The sequence below is a fragment of the Orycteropus afer genome, unplaced genomic scaffold, assembly GCF_000298275.1.
Source record: "Orycteropus afer afer isolate SDZICR_OR568_19922 unplaced genomic scaffold, OryAfe1.0 scaffold00033, whole genome shotgun sequence".
Taxonomy (NCBI): Eukaryota; Metazoa; Chordata; class Mammalia; order Tubulidentata; family Orycteropodidae; genus Orycteropus; species Orycteropus afer.
The window spans coordinates 4,279,772-4,300,086 of record NW_006921620.1 but is presented as its reverse complement, the minus strand read 5'-3'; the positions used below and the strand labels follow the sequence as shown (position 1 = coordinate 4,300,086).

Genomic DNA, 20,315 nt, shown 5'->3' with positions numbered 1-20,315 from the left:
GGTTCAAACCCACCAGCCACTCCTAGGAAGGTAGGCTGGGCAATCTACTTCCATAGTGATACTGCCTCAGAAACCCAAGGAGGGGTCGCTATGAGTCGGGTCCAACTCGACGGCACATAACAACAACAACAACAAAGAAGAAATACATGAAACGTAAAAATAACAGAAAGAATCAGTAAGACTAGAAGTTGGTTCTTTGAAAAGATGTAAATCTAAATGGTAAACTTAACAAAGGAAAAGAAGATGCAAATAACACAAATAAGAAATGAAAACGGCAATAACACAACAGAAGCAACTGAAATAAAAAGCTTAATACCAGGATACTATGTATGCAGAACTGTACTCCAAAATTTGAAAACCTAGAAGAAATGGGACAGATTTCTAGAAACACATTACTTACCTAAACTAACAAAGACTAAGGTAGAAAATCTGAACATATTCATCACAAAAGAAGAAATTGAATAGGTCATTAACAAAAAACTACCAACAGAAGTCCTGGCCCAGTGAGCTTCAATGGAGAATTCTCCCAAACATTCAGAGAAGAGCTGACACCTATCTTATTTAAACTATCCCAGAACATAGAAAAGGCTGGAATTCGCCCAAATTAATTTTATGAAGCAAGAAAAACCTGATACGAAAACTAGGCATAGACACCACTAGAAAGGAAAATCACAGATTAACATCCTTCATGAATACAGATGCAAAAATTGTAGCCAATAGAATCCAGCATTGTATCAAAAAAATAACACAGTGACCAAATGGGATTCATACAAGGTAGGCAAGAGTGGTTCAACATCAGAACAAACAAGCAGCATAATCCATCACATATATAAAATAAAGGAAAAGAACCACATGACCATTATCAATAGATGCAGAAAAGGCATTTGATAAAATCAAACACCTGATAAAAACTCTCAGAAAAATAAGAATAGAAGGGAAATTTCTCCACATAATAAAGGTCACATATACAAAACCAACAGCTAGCATTGTTTTCAATGAAGAGAGACTCAAAGCATTCCCTTTGTGAATGAGAACCAGACAAGGATGCCCTTTATCACCACTTCTATTCAACACTGGATTGGAAGTCCTAGCCAGGATAGTAAGGCAAGAAAGGGAAATGAAAGGCCTCTAAATTGGTAAGGAAGAAAATAAAACTATCCCTGTTTGCAGATGATATGATCCTATACACAGAAAAATTCCAGAAACTCAGCAAGGAAACTATTGGAACTAATTGAAAGATTCAGCAAAGTGGCAGGATATAAGATCAACATACACAAATCAGTTGGATTCTTCTACGTCAATAAAGAGATCTCTGAAAAGGAAGTAAGGAAAACAATACCATTTACAATAGCTACAAAAAAAGATAAAAATATTTAGGAATAACTCTTACTAGGGATACAAAAGATCTACACAAAGAAAACTACAAAACACTACTGTAAGAAACTATTAGAGAACTACATAAATGGAAGAATATACCATGATCATGGATAGGAAGAATTAACATAGTGAAAATGACAACACTACCCAAAGCAATCTATAGATTCAATGCAATCCTGATCCAGATTCCATCAGCTTTCTTTAAGGACATGGAAAAACCAATCACCAACTTTAAATGAAAAGAAAAGAAAGCTCAGACAAGCAAAACACTACTCAAGAAGAAGAACAAAGCAGGGAGTCTCACATTCCTTGATCTCAAAAACTACTATACGGCCACAAAGTCAAAAAAGGCTGGTTTTGGTACAGTGACAGACAAATAGACCAGTGGAACAGAATTAAGAATCCAGAAATAGATGTATATACCTATATACAGCTGGTCTTTGACAAAAGACCTAAACCCTTTAAATAGGAAAGAGACAGTCTCTTTAATAAATGATGCTGGCAAAACTGGGTATCCATTTGCAGAAAAATCAAACAAGATCAATACCTCACATCACACAGAAAAACTAACTCAAGGTAGACCAAAGACCTCAATGAAAAACTAAAACTATTCAAGTCCATCTAAGGAAAAATAGGGGCAAACTTAAACCCACTGCCACTGAGTTGATTCCGACTCACAGTGACCCTACAGGACAGAACAGAACTTCCCCGTATGGTTTCCTATGCTTCCTATGCTGTAAATCTTTACAGAAGCAGACTGCCTCATCTTCCTCCCATGGAGCAGCTGATGGGTTCAAACCACCAACCTTCTGATTAGCAGCCAAATGCCTTAACCACTGCACCACCAGAGCTCCCTCAAACTTGTTGTTGTTGTTGTTATTGTTTGCCGTCGAGTCGGCCCCGACTCATAGCGACCCCTCCTTGGGTTTCCGAGGCAGTATCACTACCGAAGTAGGATTGCCCAACCTTCCTTCCGAGGAGTGGCTGGTGGGTTTGAACCGCTAGCCTTCTGGTGAGCAGTCAAGTGCCTTAGGCACTATGCTACCAGAGCTCCTCCCTCAAACTTAGGACCCCTAATTTATGGGATAATGAGACTATCAAACATAACCAAAAATACACAAACAGCAAAAGATAAACTAGATGACTGGGACTTTCTAAAAACTAAATTCTTCCGTGCATCAAAAAAGATTGCTCCAGAAGAATAAAAAGAGAACTACAGATTGGGGGAAAAAAAATTTGTAATAACATACACAACAAAGGACTTATCTCTGAAATTTATAGAAAATTTCAACACCCCAACATGAAAAAAGAAACAGTACAATGAAAAAATGGGCTGAGGACATGAACAGACACTTCACCAAAGAAGATATTCAGGCAGCCAACAAATACATAAGGAAACGCTCATGATCACTAGCCACTGCTGTTGTTAGGTGTTACTGTGATGGCTCCAACTCATCAAGACCCTATGTACAATGCAACAAAACACTGCCTGGTCCTGCACCATCCTCACAGTCCCTGCTATGCCTGAGCCCATCATTGCAGCCACTATGTCAACCATCTGGAGGGCTTTCCCCTTTTTTTGACCAGTCCTGAGATCCTGAGGGTCACTCTTCTTTACCAAGTATGATATCATTCTCCAGGGAGCGGTCCCTTCTGATATCATGACCAAAGAATGTGAGATGAAGTCTGGCCATTTTCACTTCTAAGGATCAATCTGGCTGCTCTTCTTCCAGGACAGATTTGTTCATTCTCTGGTACTCATGGTATTTTCAATTAGCCACCAGTAAGACACAAAAATCAAAACAACAATGAGGAATCATCTCATCCCTGCAATAACAGCAAAGTTTAACAAGACAGAAAACAACAAATGCTGGCGAGGGTGTGGAAAGACTGGAACTCTCATACACTGCTAGTGAGACTGTAAAATGGTACAACCACTGTGAAAAACGGTATAGAGCTTCCTTAAAAAGTTGGAAATAGATACACTATTCGATCCAGCAATCCCATTACTAGGTATATATCCTGAAAAAGTGAGAACTGGACATGAATAGATAATGTACACCCATATTTGTCATAACACTATTCACAACAGCAAAGAGATGGAAACAACCTGAGTGCCCATCAGTAGTTGAATGCATTACCAAACTATGGTATATACACACAGTGGAATACTATGCAACACTAAAAAATAATAAGAATCCTTGATATACCTCATAACATGGATGAATTTGGAGGATACTATGCTGAGTGAAAGAAGTCAATCATACAAGGTCAAATATTGTATGAGCCTACTATTATAAAAAAAAGTCAAGGAAAGTGATTTATCAGGGGGGGGAAGAAAAAAGCAAACAACAACAACAACAAAAAATACGTCAAGGAAAGGTTTACATACAGAAGGAAACTCACAGAGATACCAAGTTATCACTGCCAACCACTGGGAAGTGTATCAAAATCGGAGATCCTGAATACAGTGGGAGAAAAATGTGGAACAAAATTCAAAATCATAAAAAAAGACCAGGGGTATTGGTCTATTAGAGATTGGTGAACCTCCCCACCCCAAGACTATGATCGCTAGTCACTCTTCAGGCCTGGAATTGAACTCATCACTGTGACTTAACTTTCAGCCAACCAATAGATAAGACTACAAAATTACACCAGGTAGGTGTACTCCATAGGAGATCAGAAGGGCAGCATTTGCACAGGGAGAAAGCTCAGAGGGCAGGAATATATAGTAAAGAAGGACACAGGGAGAAGGTAACCAGAGGGAGGGAGTGGGAAGACAGCTGTTACACTGGGGATTGCAATCAATGTCATGAAACAAAACGTATACGAATTGTTGAATGGAAACGAATTTGCTCTGTAAACTCTCATGCAAATCACAATAATAAGTTAAAAACGCAAAAAACTCTAATGGTGCACAGTTCTACTCTGATATACATTGGGTCATCATGAGTGGGAACTGACTTGATGGCAAATGGTGGTGGAGGTGGTAAAGTGGAGAAAGGAAGGGAGCAGCCATATTGACATCTTCCTCATCAGATGCTTTTCATCCCAATGCCATCTGCCTATTGCCCTGCATCATTTTTTCTTAACGGATGCTTACAAGTTCCAGCTCTGTGCCTGGTAGGCTCTGTCAGACACATAATCTCATTTAATCCTCATCTTCTAGCAAAGAGTCACACCCTCAAGTTATAGATGGAAAAACAGGATTTGCAACATCCAATCACTTTGTTCTAAAATCACACAGTTAGTCAAGATCTGGGTTACGAGAGGATCCCAGGACTGGTCAATTCCAGGGACCTTGTTCTTTTCACTCTGTGAAGCTGCTTCCTAAAATTCTTGTCCACACTTGTGGGTCCATGCTAACCAAAACTAAAAGTAATCTGCATCCTTAAAAACAAAAACAAAAAAACCTGCTATTTCAGAGCCTTTATTATGAACTGAATTACCAATAAAGTTTATCATTAAGAGTATCAGTATTTGGGATACAACATGAGAAAGGTAGCTAACAATTATGAAGCATATCAACACTCACATATCAATTTCCATGTTATTTCTGTTGTTATCAGAGGTTTTTGAGACTGTACTCTGGAGCAGGGCCAGATAAGGCCAGCTGATACCCCCGGCACAGCCCAACAAATGGTGCTTCCTAGCTCCTTCCACTGCTTATGATAAAGAGCTTAAAGTTCCTTTGCACAGATCAGCTGATGAGTTAAATGCTATCTAGACCCAGACAGCTGGTTTTAGACTCAAAAGAAGTGAACTCTCAATTATGAGTTAGAAACAAATTATCTTTAAACCAAACTTTTAAACTTTAGTCACTTACCATGCCAAAGAAAGCCATTTTTTTTAAACAGTGTACATTAGATTTGAACACAGCAGATAAAGGCAATTGCAAAAAATTCCACTAAAGTCAAATGTGTCAATGAAAGAATTATGAACTTGATACCTAGGGCACAAAAAACAGTGATGCTCCCCCTTCCTCTAAGCTTGTGCTTATTTTGCTCTAGATTCTTTTCATACACAGCCATGTAAAGGAATGACAACAGGTAAAGTTCAGATACACCCCAGTATCAATCAGAAAAATTAATTATGTCTGTATCTGTCTGAAATAGTTTTGTTTTTTTTTTGTTTTTTACAACATTCCATTTGAGCAATAGTTGCCTTGGCTTAAAAGAGTTTAACAATTCTGCTTTTAAAATCAGAGCCCAATTCAATGTACAGAACTAGCCTCTGGGTCAGGGTTCTACACCCCAATTATAATCTCTCTTATCTTTACCTCACCACCGTACTACTGCCATCGAATGGATTCTGACTCACAGCAACCCCCACTGGGTTTCCAAGATAGTAAATCTTTACAGAAATAGATTGCTTCATCTTCCTTCTGTGGAGCAACTGGTGGGTATGAACTACCAACCTTCTGGTTAGCAGTCAAATACATTACGCACTGTACCACCAAAGCTCCTATCTTTACCTAGTGGTACCCATTTATTAATGTAACGTATAAGTAAATAGTAATGAAGGCAATTAAACAGTAATACCATAGCAAGTCAATTTTCATTCAACAATACTCCTAAGTCCTAAATTTTCTCACCTTCTAACAACAACTGAAACCAAAACCAAACTCATGATCATCAAGTTGATTCTGACTCATAGCAACCCCCTTTGGGTTTCTGAGGTTGTCAATCTTAACGGAAGTAGATTACCCAGTCTTCCTTCAGCAGAGTGGCTGGTGGGTTTGAACCCGCCAACCTACTGGTTAGCAGTCAAATGCTTTAAGGTAAGTAACTGGGTAAAGTTACTATGCCACCAGAGCTCCTTTTTAATAACAACAAAAACAAAGAAACAGAAAAAAAAATAACAGTGAGATTAGAGAAGAAAAAAATAAGGACTCTTCAGAAAAAAACATTGAAAACATGGCCTCAGTTACCCTTCTCTTAAGATTCAAGCATTCTACGTGGGAGAAAGACCTGGTGATCTGCTTCTGTAAGATTACAGCCTAGGAAACTCTCGGGAAATTCTACTCTGTCACATGGGGTCACTATGAGTCAGAAGCAACTCGATGGTACACAACAATAAAAATATGCAAGCAGTGGTCATCAGAGGACTCAAGAAAAGCCACAGATGACCATTTGTTAAACACGGGTCCCAGAGTTGACAAAAATGGAGCACTGAATGAAATTCCAAACAACCCAAAGAGCCAGTTCCTGTTATCCAAGACAAAATTAAGCCAACAAAAGTTCAACCTCATCTGGGTACATGCGTGTCAACAACTCAAATCTGTTACTATTGTGCACATTGTTAGGGAAGCATAATTTTAAAAACAAAACAGAAACCTCTTGCCAAACCAGACAAGCTCTTCACAAAAGTAGAAGGAAAAAAAAATTATTATTGAGTAAGTGTTAAAGCAGAATGTGATGTGCATCATGGCAATCTGCTACAGAAATTGTGAAGGCAGAAAGGAATTATCCTTTTGCACAGCCAAGCAGATACAAACAACCCTTTTCATACATGTTCTCAAGATACATGTGAACTAGTCCTCAAGTAAGAGGACTTGACAACACTGTCTGTAACATGTAAAACTAAAACGAGCTGCCATGGATTCAATTCTGACTGATGGCAACCTCACATATGTCAGAGTAGAATTATGCTCCACAGACTTTTCAATGGATGGTTTTTCAGAAGTAGACCATCAGGCCTTTCTTTGGAGATGTCCCTGGAAGGACCTAAAACTCAGTTTCAGTTAACAGTTTAGACTGCCCACAGACTCTGTATCATATACAGCTCATCCTAAGTTCACCTAGTAATTAGGACAGCACTTGCTTGCTAGTTGCCCTTATCAAAAGCAGAGTAAAATTCTCCTATTTTTATGACTGGAGGCAAGTTTTGAACTTGAAGCCAAGCACCAGCTGAAGGTAGGCTCAGATCCTCCCTGGAAACTAGAGATAGGGATGTCATTGTCCTTCACGACTGCATTTCAGAAATGGCTTTCAGGTCCTTGAAGAAACATCCTAGGTTATAAACCTGGCAAGAAGCTTAGCCTTTTAGAAAATTAAAGAGGCAGAAGAAAAGACTTAAAATTGTAAGTTTTTTCTAAAGTAAATGCTCTAAGGGAAGGGAAGGGGGAAGTCTTTTCCTTCTTTTCAGCAACGTCTTTTAGCCTCTTTCACTTTTTTTTCCTTACCTCTAATTTGTATTTCTTGTTATAGTTTGTCTGTGACTGACCATGAAAGCTGACTATGAAAGCATTGCAAGTATTGATTTTAGTGTCAACAAATAAGATGATGGAGCAGCTCAGTATCATCAGTCAGAAAAAGGCCAGGGGGCGACTGTGGATCAGACCATCAATTGCTGATATGCAAGTTCAAGCTGAAACTGAAGAAAATTAAAACAAGTCCACAAGAGCCAAAATATGACCAAGAGTATATCCCACTTTGAATTTAAAGACCATCTGAATTTGATGCACTGAACACCACTGACTGAAGACCAGAAGAGCTGTGGGATGACATCAAGAACATCATCCATGAAAAAAGCAAAAGGTCATTAAAAAGACAGGAAAGAAAGAAAAGCCCAAAATGGATATCAGAAGAGACTCTGAAACTTGCTCTAGAAAGGAGAGCAGCTAAATTGAATGAAAGCAATGATCAAGTGAAAGATCTGAAAAGAAGATTTCAAATGGCAACCAGAGAGAACAAAGTAAAGTATTATAATGAAATGTACAAAGACCTAAAGATGGAAAATCAAAGAGAAATAATATGCTTGGCATTTCTCAAGCTGAAAGGACTGGGGGGGAAAAAAATTAAGCCTCAAGTTCCAATACTGAAGGAATCTAATGGCAAAATACTGAACAATGCAGGAACATACAACAGAGTCCCTGTACCAAAAAGAATTGGTCAATGTTCAGCCATTTAAGGAGACAGTATATGATCAAGAACTGATTATAGTGAAGGAAGAAGTCCAAACTGCACTGAAGGAACTGGTGAAAAACAAGGCTCCAGGAACTAACAGAATACCCATTGAGATGTTTCAACACATGGATGCAGTGGTGGAGGTGCTCACTTGTTTATGCCAAGAAATTTGGAAGACAGCTACCTGGCCAACCAACTGGAAGAGATCCATATGTGTGCCCATTCCAAAGAAATGATCCAACAGAATGCAGAAATTATTGAACCACGTCATTAATACCACATGCAAGTAAAATTTTGCTGAAGATAATTCAAAAACGGTTGCAATAGTACATCAACAGGGAACTGCCAGAATTCAAGCCAGATTTGGAAGAAGGTGTGGAACGAGGGATATCATTGCTGATGTCAGATGGATCTTGGCTGAAAGCAAAGAATACCAGAAAGATGTTTATTTAAGTATTTGATTGACTATGTAAAGGCATTCAATTGTGTGGATCATAACAAATTATGGATAACATTGTGAAGAATGGGAATTCCAGAACATATATTGTACTCCTGAGGAAACTGTACATAGATCAAAAGGCTGTAATGGAACAGAACAAAGGAATACTGCATGGTTTAAAACAGGAAAGGTGTGCATCAGGGATTATCCTCCATACTTATTCAACCTGTATGCTGAGCATATAATCAGAGAAACCAGATTATATGAAGAACACAGTATCAGGCCTGGAGGAAGACTCATAACAACCTGTCCTATGCAGATGACAAAACCCTGCTTGCTGAAATTAAAGAGGACTTGAAGCATTTACTGATGAAGATCAAAGACTTCAGTGTGGACTAACACTTCAACATAAAGAACACAAAAATCCTCACAACTGGACCAGTAAGTAACATCATGGAAATTAGAGAAAAGTTTCAAATTGTCAGGGATTACATTTTACTTGGATCCACAATAAATGTCCATGGAAGCAGAAGTCAAGAAATCCAGTGACATATTGCATTGGGCAAATATGCTGCAAAAGACCTTTTTAAAGTGTTAAAGAAAATAAAGATGTCACTTTGAGGTCTAAGATGCATCTGACCCAAGCTATGGTATTTCCAGTCACCTCATAGGCATGTAAATGTGGGAAAATGAATAAGGAGGACCAAAGAAGATTTAAGGCATTTTATTGTAGCATAGTGCCTAAGGCACTTGACTGCTAACCAGAAGGCTGGCAGTTCAAACCCACTAGCCACTCCTCGGAAGGAAGACTGGGCAATCTACTTCCGTAGTGATACTGCCTCGGCAACTCAAGGAGGGGTTGCTATGAGTCGGGGCCGACTCAATGGCACATAACAACAACAACAATTACGATGTTGGTGAAGAATACTGCATATACCATGGACTGCCAGAAGAATGAACAGATCTTTCTTGAAAGAAGTACAGCAAAAATGCTCCTTGTAAGAATGGCCAGACTTCATCTGTCGTACTTTGGTCATGTTATTGGGAGGGATCAGTCCCTGGAGAAGGACATCATGCGTGGTAAAGTAGAGGGTCAGCAAAAAGAGCCTGAATGAGATGGACTAATACAGTGGCTATAACAATGAGCTCTGGTAGCATAGTGGCTAAAGCACTTGACTGTTAACCAGAGGGCTGGCGGTTCAAACCCACCAGCCACTCCTCGGAAGGAAGGTTGGGCAATCCTACTTCCGTAGTGATACTGCCTCGGAAACCCAAGGAGGGGTCGCTATGAGTCGGGGCCGACTCGATGGCACATAACAACAACAACAACATAACAATGAGCTTATCCATAGCAATGCCTGTGAGGACGGTGCAGGAGTGGGCAGTGTATCCTTTTGTTGTACACTGACTGGGTCGTTTACTTGCATCAACTCGATGGCACCTAACAACAATTAGTATATCAACTTTCCAAAGGCTTATGATAGTCAACAATTCCTTAAAGTTATGCAAAGAACCCAAGAGAACAGTATGCTATAACAAAGTTAGGAAAAGTTCTCCTTAATAACCTACTTTCCTGTGTATTTCTTATTTTTCATTCCACCTCCTGCTCTTTTTCCATATCTCTACCTTTTCCCCTTTTATCTCTTATCTTCAACTGGAGAAGTATCTATTTTTAGTATTAGTTATACTTAATAATTAAAATGTAAAATTTTCCTCTTTTAAAGTCTCCTACTATTAACTGTGGAGTCATCAATTTGTCTTTTCAATTCTGTTAAAGTCTGATTTATGTATTTTGGGGCTCTTTTATTGGGTGTGTAAATATCTATTATTGTCATGTCCTCTTATTCAATTATCCTTTAATCATTATATAATGTCCTTCTTTGTTTTTTTATGGTAGTTTTTTTTTTTAAATTTTTATTTTTATTGTGATTTGGGTGAAAATTTACAGAGAAAATACACTTTCCATACAGGAGATCACATACACTTTGTCTCATGACATTGACCACAATTTAGCACAATGCAACATCTCCTCTCCCACTTCCTCCCGATAGGTACTGCTTCCCTGTGACCATCCCTCCATGTACTCCTACCCCCTGGGCTATCTCCCTGTGCCTGAGCAGCCCTTCTTTCTCTCTTACTTGTTCTCTCCAAGGAGTGTATCTACCTCAGATACATGCTCAACTAGTATGCCTGTCTACTGCTTGGCTGGAAGCTACAGGTGTGTGTTCAATTCCAGGCCTGAAGGACAGCTAGAGGCCATAGTCTCAGTGGTTCCACCAGGCTCCACCGGGCCAGCAAACCTGTTCACCGCTTTTTTTTTTCCAAATGATTTTGAGTTTTGTTCCACATTGTTTCCCTGACTATCCTCCTACAAAGATCCTCTTCCAAGTGGTTGACAGTAGTTGCTGAGCACCATCTATTTCTTCTGGTCTCATAGTCGTATAGGCTGCAGATCGGATGGTGTACCAGTCGCTAGGACTGATTGTTTCCATGAATTTTTGGTTTTCTTCATTCTTCTTGGCCCTGTACAAGGAGTGACCCATCGTTGCATCAAGGTGGCAGCTTGCAAGCTTTTAAGATATCAGTCGCTACTAGCCACAGTAGAAGGTGGAACAATGATTTGTGTAGTATGTTATGCCAATTGAGCTTGATGTCCTCTGGGACTATGGTCCTGAGCCCACAAGTTCAACTACTCGGTCCCTCAGGGTTACTGTCAGTGGCCAAGCAGTGACTAAAACCTTGCCCCTTGTCAGCCCCATTATACATCTGGGAATTCAGATCATACACAAAGTTATTGGACCACTGTCTGCCAACCCTATACATGTTCTTGGGTGCACTCTCCACTTCATATAAATACCTAATATTTCAGTCTGTCCACCCATATACCCGTGTTTGCCTTCACTGAGCATGTCGTATTATATGTGCAAAAGGGTTCATCTTTGTTGTCTGTACTTCCCACGTAGCTCTCTATGTCTTTCTCTTCCTCAATGCCACTATATTGATCACTCACATTTGGTACATTACCTTTTTCTTCACCCAGGTAGTTTTTGTCTTAAAATCCATTTTCTCAGAAATTAATATGCCACTCCTGCTCTTTTGTAATTGCCATTTGCTTTTTTTTTTGCCCCCAGCCTTTGATTTTTAGTCTATTTTTGTCTTTGTGCCTAATGTGACTCTCTTGTAGGCTGCATATTGATGGGCCATGTTTTCTTATCCAGTCTGTAACTCTGTCTCAGGTGGTACATTTAATCCATTTATATTCAATGTAATTATTGACAAGTATGAACTTATTGCTGTCGTTTGTTATGTGTTTTTCCATAGTGTTGCTGATTTCTTTTTTCCATAGCTCATTTTGTTCATGAATTTTGTTACCATTTCCTTCATTGCTACTGTTTTAGTATTTGCTAAATATTTGTGTTTCTCTTCTTTTTTATCTTGATGTGAAGGTTTATTTATTTTTTTGAGATTGCTCTGTGATTCATTATTTTCTTCCCAAGTTTAGAACAGTCTGTTCCATCTCACAATTGTCTTGACTACTTCTTCATTTGGAAGTTCTAGACCTGCACTATTTATTTCCTCATTTTGGTTTATAGTTGTCCTCATTTACCAACTGATGTCTCTGGCTCTGTTTATAGTCTTGTAAGCTTATTTCACTTTGGATACTTTGATAACTGGATTTGTTTCTGGGTTACATCGTCATGTGTATTAATTATCAATTGCTGTCTGCTTCTGTTGGTTCTCTGTCCAAAGGATTCCCTTGTAATGCTAGTCTGTGTTTAATAAATTCTTTTAATTTCTGTTTATCTGGAAATGTCTTAATTTCACCATCATGGTTGAGGGACAATTTTGCTGGGTATATAATTCTTGGTTGGAAAATTTTTTCTTTCAGGGTTTATATATATCATTCTATTGCCTTCTTGCCTACGTGGTTTCTGCCAAGAAACCAGAGCTTAGTCTTATTAAGCAACTTTTCATTTTCCCATGCTACTTTCAGGATTCTTTGTCTTTGGTTTTGGTAACTTTGATTATGACATGTCTTGGTGATTTTCTTTTGGGTCTTCCCTGTTTGGGATTCACTGAACTTCTTGAATAGCTATCTTCTTGTCTTTCATCATATTAGGGAAATTCTCTTTCAACAAATCTTCAACCATTTTCTCTGTGGTTTAATTTGTCTCTTCCTGTTCTGGTAGTCTGATCACACATAAGTTATTCCTCTTGATAGTATCCCACATTAATCTTAGGCTTTCTTCTGACTGATCCTCTAACAAAGTGGTATTGAGGTATTTGTCTTCAATCTTACTAACTCTTCTGTCTTCCATTAATTTGATTCTGCTTCTTTGCCCCTTCAATGTGTTATTTATTTCTGAAATTTTAATATTAATCTGTATTTCTATTTGTTGTTTTTATATGGTTTCTAATTTTAGTCTGTCAGTTTGTTCTTGTATTGTTTTCCTAAACTGTTCTAGAGTTTTGTCTGTGTTATCCTTAATTTTGTCAGTGTTTTCCTTGATATGTCTCTCAACCTGTTGAAGGTATCTACATATAATTTTTTCGAATTCCTTATCAGGCAGTGCCAATGATGCTTCTTTCTCAGAGACACTGAGTCTGTATTCTGTTCCCTTATTTGTACCACTTTATCTTGCTTCTTTGTGTGCACTGGGATGGTCAGTTGTCCCCGATATTGTGGTGTCATTGTATTTATATTTAATTGGTGATTGTATGTTGATGTGATTAGCCCAAGATATTTTTTTCTTCATTTTGTTTTGATATATCTGTGTGTGCAGGGTACTGTGTTCCTCTATTTGCTAGTTAGCAGCACTTACACTCTCACCACCTGTCTCCTGGTGGGTGTGATAGAAAATGAGATTGTGGGCACAGATCTCTGTTAGCTGTTCATGAAAAGCAGTTAAGGGTGAGTAGGGCTGGTATTGGCCACCATCTACTGTTGTTCAGTTGGTGCAGAAGCAAGTGGTGGCCTTCACCCAGTGAATAGGAGGAGTGGGTATGGATGGGTCATGTGGGTACCATTGCTGTCTCCAACCCAGTTAGACAAATACAAATAAATAAATAAAAACAAGAACAAAAAACAAAGTGTATAATCAAACAGCAACAATCACAAAAAAGACAATAAATGAAAAGAAAAATTAAAAAAAAAAAAGAGAGAAAAGAAAAAAAAAAAACCCACTATATCTAAGGAGAGGTGATTAAAAGAAGAAGAGCAAGAGAAAAATAATAATAAAGAAAAAATGAGAAAAATGCAAAAAGGAAATGGGATGGGAAAACTCAAAAGAAAAATAAGAAAAGAAGGAATAAAGAAGGGAACCAGGAACAGGGGAAAAAACAAACAAAAAAAACAGAACAAAAACCAGGGAAGGGAAAGATAAAAAAATAAAAAGAAAAGAAGAAACAAGGATGGAAAAATAATAATTTAAAAACAAACAAAAACAAAACTGGAGTGAGGACAGGCTCTTTCAAGGCACCCAGACTGGGATGGCATTTCTGCCAATCCAGAAAGTCGGTGGAGGTGGGGGATGGCCACACCTCCATTCACCAAGAGGGTGTGGGGTATAATAATAACAAGAGGAATATCACTTCTTTCTAGTCGTTAGCTTCCAGTGCAGTTGCCAGTGCTGTTCTTGGCAAGCCAGAGCCTATTCTTAGGTTGCTGCCTGGATTGGGACACTGCTTGCAAATATTCAAAATGGCTGCATACTCAGGACAGCTGACAGTCTCCTTATTCACTGTTTTCCTTTCTAGTCATCAGCCACTAGTGCAGTTGTCCATGAAGTCTTGGCAAGCAGAGCTGATCCTTAGATTGCTACCTGGATTGGAATGCCACTTGTAAACATTCCAATTGGTCAAGACAGCCAAGAGTTCACAGCTCCATTTGTCTTTTTATTCACTGTTTTCATTCAGGTTCTTCTATTAGTTAGCATTTAATCCCGGGTTCCAGCATTATCTTCTGTATCTGTTTCAATTGGTTTCTTGTTTCTTTGTTGCAGAAGGTTTGTGTAGTTTATCTGCCCATTCTGCCATCTTGGCAGAAGTCTCCTAAAATGTTCCTTTTTAAAATACTGTTGTTGCTATTCTTAGGTGTTGTTGAGTCAGCTCTGACTCATGCAACTCTATGTACAACAGGATGAAACACTGCCCAGTTGTGCACCATCTTCACAATCCTTGCTATACTTGAGCCTATCATTCCAGCCACTGTGTCAACCTATCTCGTTGAGGGTATTTCCTCTTTTTTTGCTGACCCTCTACTTTACTAAGCATGATATCCGTCTCCAGGCACTGGTCCCTCCTGACAACTTGACCAAAGTAGGTGAGATGAAGTCTAGTCATTCTTGCTTCCAAGGAACATTCTGGTGGCCCTTCTTCCAGGGCAGATTTGTTCATTTTAAATACTAGTAGTTTTTTTCATTAGGAACATATTACATCACAGTTCTATGAATTTTTGGTCTATGTTTTTAAAGTTTAGACAATATTTTGGCATCCTCACATAACAATAGCCTATCATTAAAAAAGATCCCTGGTGGTGCTTGCCTGCTAACTGAAAGATCAGAGGTTGAACCTACCAGTTGCTCTGCAGGAGAAAGGTGTTGTAGTCTGTTTCCACAAAGATTTACAGCCCTGTAAATCTTATGGGGCAGTTTTACTTTGTTCTCCAGGGTCACAAAGAGTCAGAAACCACCTCATGGTAATGAGTTTTCATCACTAAAAAAGGTGTTTTTTCTCTGTTCCTTTCTAACACTAAAATTGTATCTCTATTACTAACCAAAGAGAAACAAAAAGATTTTCATGATATGGCATTTTTCATTTAAATTATATGAATTTTTCCTCTAAGTAATAAAATATTAATTGGACACAAATTATTATACTGTCTAATGCATAAAATACATACCTGAGTTAAACCAGCACCTATTTGCACAGAAGACTTTTTTAATAATCTCACTTCTTTGTTTATGTATTTTAGCATTCCACTAAGAGTATTAAAGTCATTACTCTCAGAATTATCATCTTCTAGGTTATATATGAGAGGATCAAATGAGTCTAACTGGTTATAAGTCAGATCCTTCTGGTTTTCTTGTAATGCTGAAGGCTGTTCTAACTGCATTTTCTTTAAATCTTGTAGTAATTCTTCAGAAAGATCTTCATCAGCATGAGTTCTGAAACTTAGGTCACTGGCACTAATAGAGCGACGTAGTTTTTTACACTTGAAAAAAGATGTGTGAGAATGTTTACCAAACTTTGGATCTTGAATGTCTAGCACAGTTTCTGCTGGGACTGATAGAAACTTCATGCCTTCTGCCCTTTCATGTCCAGAAATTTTAGCTTGTAATCTCGTTAATTCTGACTCCTACAGAAAAATTGGGACACAGTAAGTGCTCAATACATTTTTGTTAAATAATTGAACTATTTATAAATTACACACTTTAGAAGTCATCTAAATCAACCTTCCTCCAAATACAGAAATTCTTTTTACAACATTCTTGAGAGTTTTCCAAGACCTGCTTAATACTCTACTATTTAAGATAGTTGCATTTTGGGAAAATTACATCTATTCATTTCAAATATGTGTAGACTATGCTAAAAAATTCTATAAAAACTTTATTTTTCTTAAAGTACATAAAAAATAGTGTTAATAATGACATCAATTTCTATTCAAGATTGAAATCTTACATCTAAAAATTCTGTAAAAGTACAAATGTACACTCTTATCTTTAATTAATCTAAAATGCACTTCAGAGCTCTAGTAGCATAGTGGTTAAAGCATTTGTGGCTGCTAACCAAAAGGTTAGTAGTTCAAACTCACCAGCAGCATTCCAGGAGAAACATGAGGCAGTCTGCTCCTGTAAAGATTTACAGCCTTGGAAACCTTGGGGAGCATTTCTACTTTATCTTTCAGGGTTGCTATGAGGGGGAATCACCTCAATGGCCAAGGCTTTAACATGCACTTACACAAAAAATAACTCCCTTCATAATTTCTAATAATAAATACATATTCACTATTCTGCTTTATGTGTTCTCATCAGAACAAAGCTTTATTAAACTAGGAATTTTTTCAAGAATATGTTTTAAGAAATTGATTGTTAATAAAATTTAATAAATCCTTATTAAGCATCTCATTTCTATTATTTTTCCAATTTTCAGTTTTCCCAACTTTGATAGTGCATATACACTGAAAAACCTAAAAAAGCCTAAAAAAAAACGGAGATAACATTTTAATTTTAAAAGCTAATAATGTGTTACAGACTTCTGTTCAAATATATTCTTTTCTTACAAGTATTCCTAAGATAAGATATTTTTTAAATCAGTCACTGCTAATCTCATAGTTTTTACTTTCAATTTTGTTTTCTAAAAATTTGTGCTTATAATTGAAACTCATAACCACTGTTTGCATTACAGAATAAAAGTTTAACATGTATATTGGTTGTTCAATGTTTCTATACTACTTTATCTAGATATGGGAGGAGCCTGATGATGCAGTGGTTAAGCACTTGGGTGCTAACTGAAACATGAGCAGTTCAAACCCCTCAGCTGCTCCTCAGGAGAAAGATGTTGCAGTCTCCTTCAGTCTTGTAAACAGTTCTATTCTATCATACAGGGTCACTATGAGTCAAAAATGACTCAATGGTAGTAGGTTTGGTTTTGGTTTTGATTTAGATATATTTTATTTATAACTGTACCAGTTTTTTACAGTAAATTTTGCCTTGACAGTCTTATAAGCATAAGTGATCAAAGCAGGTATAGAGTTCACACAGTATGGGTTATGTGCTACTACAGTTTTTACCCTAGTGCCTTATCTAGCCACGATTGAAAAATGTAGTATCTCAGATCATCAGAATTCCATTTAACGGTTTAACAGCATTTATAACGTAATATAGTATACTGAATACACTAAATGTAATTCAACTTTCTTAAGACTCAAAGAAAGTCACTGTTGTGATCACTGCCACATTGCACCATAATACAGCGTTACCTTTAGGGTTCTCAGAAAATGGTCTTAGTTTTGCTTTGCCTCATTTCTCCTCAAACACTAGAGTACTAGCTTGGAGTAACAGAGGAAGTAAGCTAGAAAGACTAATTACCTCAAACTATTCCTTGTTCCTTTCCCTCACTTCTGTTTCTGTTCTCTTTCATTTATTGCTACTGTCAATGAAATTGATTTCCATTATTTATATCTACTTCTAACTGTTACAGTTAAGTTTTCTGTCTGCTTTTTCCTTTCTTTCTTTCTCTTACTTGCCTTGCTTCCTCTTCAGTCTAGACTTTAGAGCCAGTTGGGGTCGATTTGAGAACTATCGTCAGTCAACAAGGCTAGTACATTAGCTAATCATAGCATAGTGGCTAAGACACTTGCCTGGTAACCAGACGGCTGGCGGTTCAAACCCACCAGCCACTCCTCAGAAGGAAGGTTTGGCAATCCTACTTCCGTAGTGGTACTGCCTCGGAAACCCAAGGAGGGGTCGCTATGAGTCGGGTTTGACTCGACGGCACATAACAACAACAACAACATTACATTATCTCTGAAATCTTGGCTCATTTAAGAATTGCTGCTATTTAGCAAATACTGTGGCAATTTCCTAAGTATTTGAACCTAAAAACTCTTGAATAACTAGTAAATGTGCTTCAGCATGGATAACTACTGGCACAAAAGATACAATGTAAAATCTTTTTCTATTTCTTCTAAATTGTATTTATTTTGTTGCTGCTGTTGTGAATAGACATAGCAAATCATACACCAATTCTTTCAATCATACATCAATACTTTCTATATATACAATTTAGTGACACCGATTACATTCTTCAGGTTGTACAAACATTCTGATCCTCTTTTTTTCTGAGTTTCTCCTCCCCTATTAATATAAACTTAATGCTCCCTAAGGTTCTTTTATAATCTTCGAGTTGCTATTGTCACTTTGATCCCATATAAATAGTTCTCAAAAGAGCATAACACACAGGGCAGATTTTTTTTCACTAGTTAAGGTAACTATTCTTCGGTTTTAGGAGCTCTGGTGGCGCAGTGCCTAAGGCATCTGACTGCTAACCAGAAGGCTAGCAGTTCAAACACCAACAGCTGCTCCTCAGAAGGAAGACTGGGCAATCTACTTCCGTAGAGATACCGCCTTGGAAACCCAAGAAGGGGTCGCTGAGTTGAATCTGACTCGATGACAGTGAGTTTGCTTTTTGGTTTTTCAGGGGATATTTTTGGTTTAAGGTTTAAAGATTATCTCAGGCGATAGTTTCAGGGGTTCATTCATCCTCCATGGCTCCAGAAAATCTACAGTCTATGAGAATCTTAAATTCTGTTCCACATTCTCCACCTTTTGATCAGGATTATTCAATTGTATCTTTGATCAAAATGTTCAGTAATGTTAGCAAAGGAAGTATTGTTCATGGAGATAATTAGGCACACATTCCACATCCTCCTCCTATTCCTGACTCTTCTTATTCCTCTGTTGCTCCAGGTGAAGACAGACCAATTGCTGTGCCTTGGATGGCCATTTGTCAGCTTTTAAGACCACAGGCACTACACAACAAACTGTTGTTGTTGTTATTGTTAGATGCCATTAAGCACAAAAAACTAGGAGGTAGAAAAGAAGCACTAAACACGTTAACAGACCAATTAACTCAGATGTTCCATGAAACCATGACCCCAAACCACCAAACTAAAAAACCAAATTCCATGTGTTTGATTAAATTCGTGTTTGGTTGTACATACGCAGCCTCGGCAGCTACTCTTTTTTCCCCTCATTGTTGTAAATATTATGTATCATACCACTTTTGCCAATTCAGCTTTTTCCCAGTGTTCAACTTATTGACAGCAATTACAAAAATTGGCTGTGCAACTCTATTCTTAATGTGATTTTTTTCATCACTGTTAATCACTCTTTTTCTCCTTTCTCTACCCTTGGTAATCATTGATAAAACTTGGTCTCTATATATTTGTTTTTTCTTGTTTTTTTTATATAAGTGACATCATACACTATTTACCCTTTTGGGACTGACTTATTTCACTCAGCATAATATTTTCAAGCTTTATCCATACTGTAGCATGTACCAAGACTTCCTATTGGCTGAGTAGTATTCCATTGTATGTATTTACTACATTTTCCTTATCCATTCATCTGCTGATGGGCATTTAGGTTGTTTTCATGTTTTGGCTACAGTAAATAGTGCTGCAATGTGCACTGGTGTCTTTTTTTTGAGTTTCTGTTGGCAAGTCTTTTGTGTATATACCTAGAAGTGGAATTGCTGGGTGATATGTTAGTGCTATTCTTTTTAGCTTTTTAAGGAATCACCACATTGCTTTCCAAAACAGCTGTACCATTTTGCATGTCTATCAGTAATGGATAAGGGTTCCAATATCCCTACATCCTCATCAACATTTGCTACTTTTTATTTCAAAGGTTATCTATCCTAGTGGGAATGAAATGGTATCTCATTGAGGTTTTTATTTGCATCTCTCTGATGGCTAATGATGTGAGTATCTTTTCATATGTTTGCTGGCCATGTGAATGTCCTCTTTGGTGAAATGTCTATTCAAGTCCTTGGTCTATTTTATGACTAGGTTATTTGTTTTTCTGTTG

The 20,315-nt window shown here is 37.7% G+C and overlaps 1 protein-coding gene across 1 annotated transcript in view; it reads right to left on the bottom strand.

Moving 5' to 3' along the window:
• Nucleotides 1-10,315: 10,315 nt before the first annotated feature.
• CCDC18 (coiled-coil domain containing 18) overlaps nt 10,316-20,315 on the bottom strand; it is a 162,639-nt gene continuing 152,639 nt past the window's right edge. The window contains exons 27-28 of the mRNA XM_007936123.1: nt 15,626-16,081; nt 10,316-10,390 (exon numbers count right to left, since the gene is read on the bottom strand). Of these exons, the coding sequence (XP_007934314.1) occupies nt 10,316-10,390; nt 15,626-16,081 (531 nt within the window). The remainder of the gene's footprint in view (nt 10,391-15,625; nt 16,082-20,315) is intronic.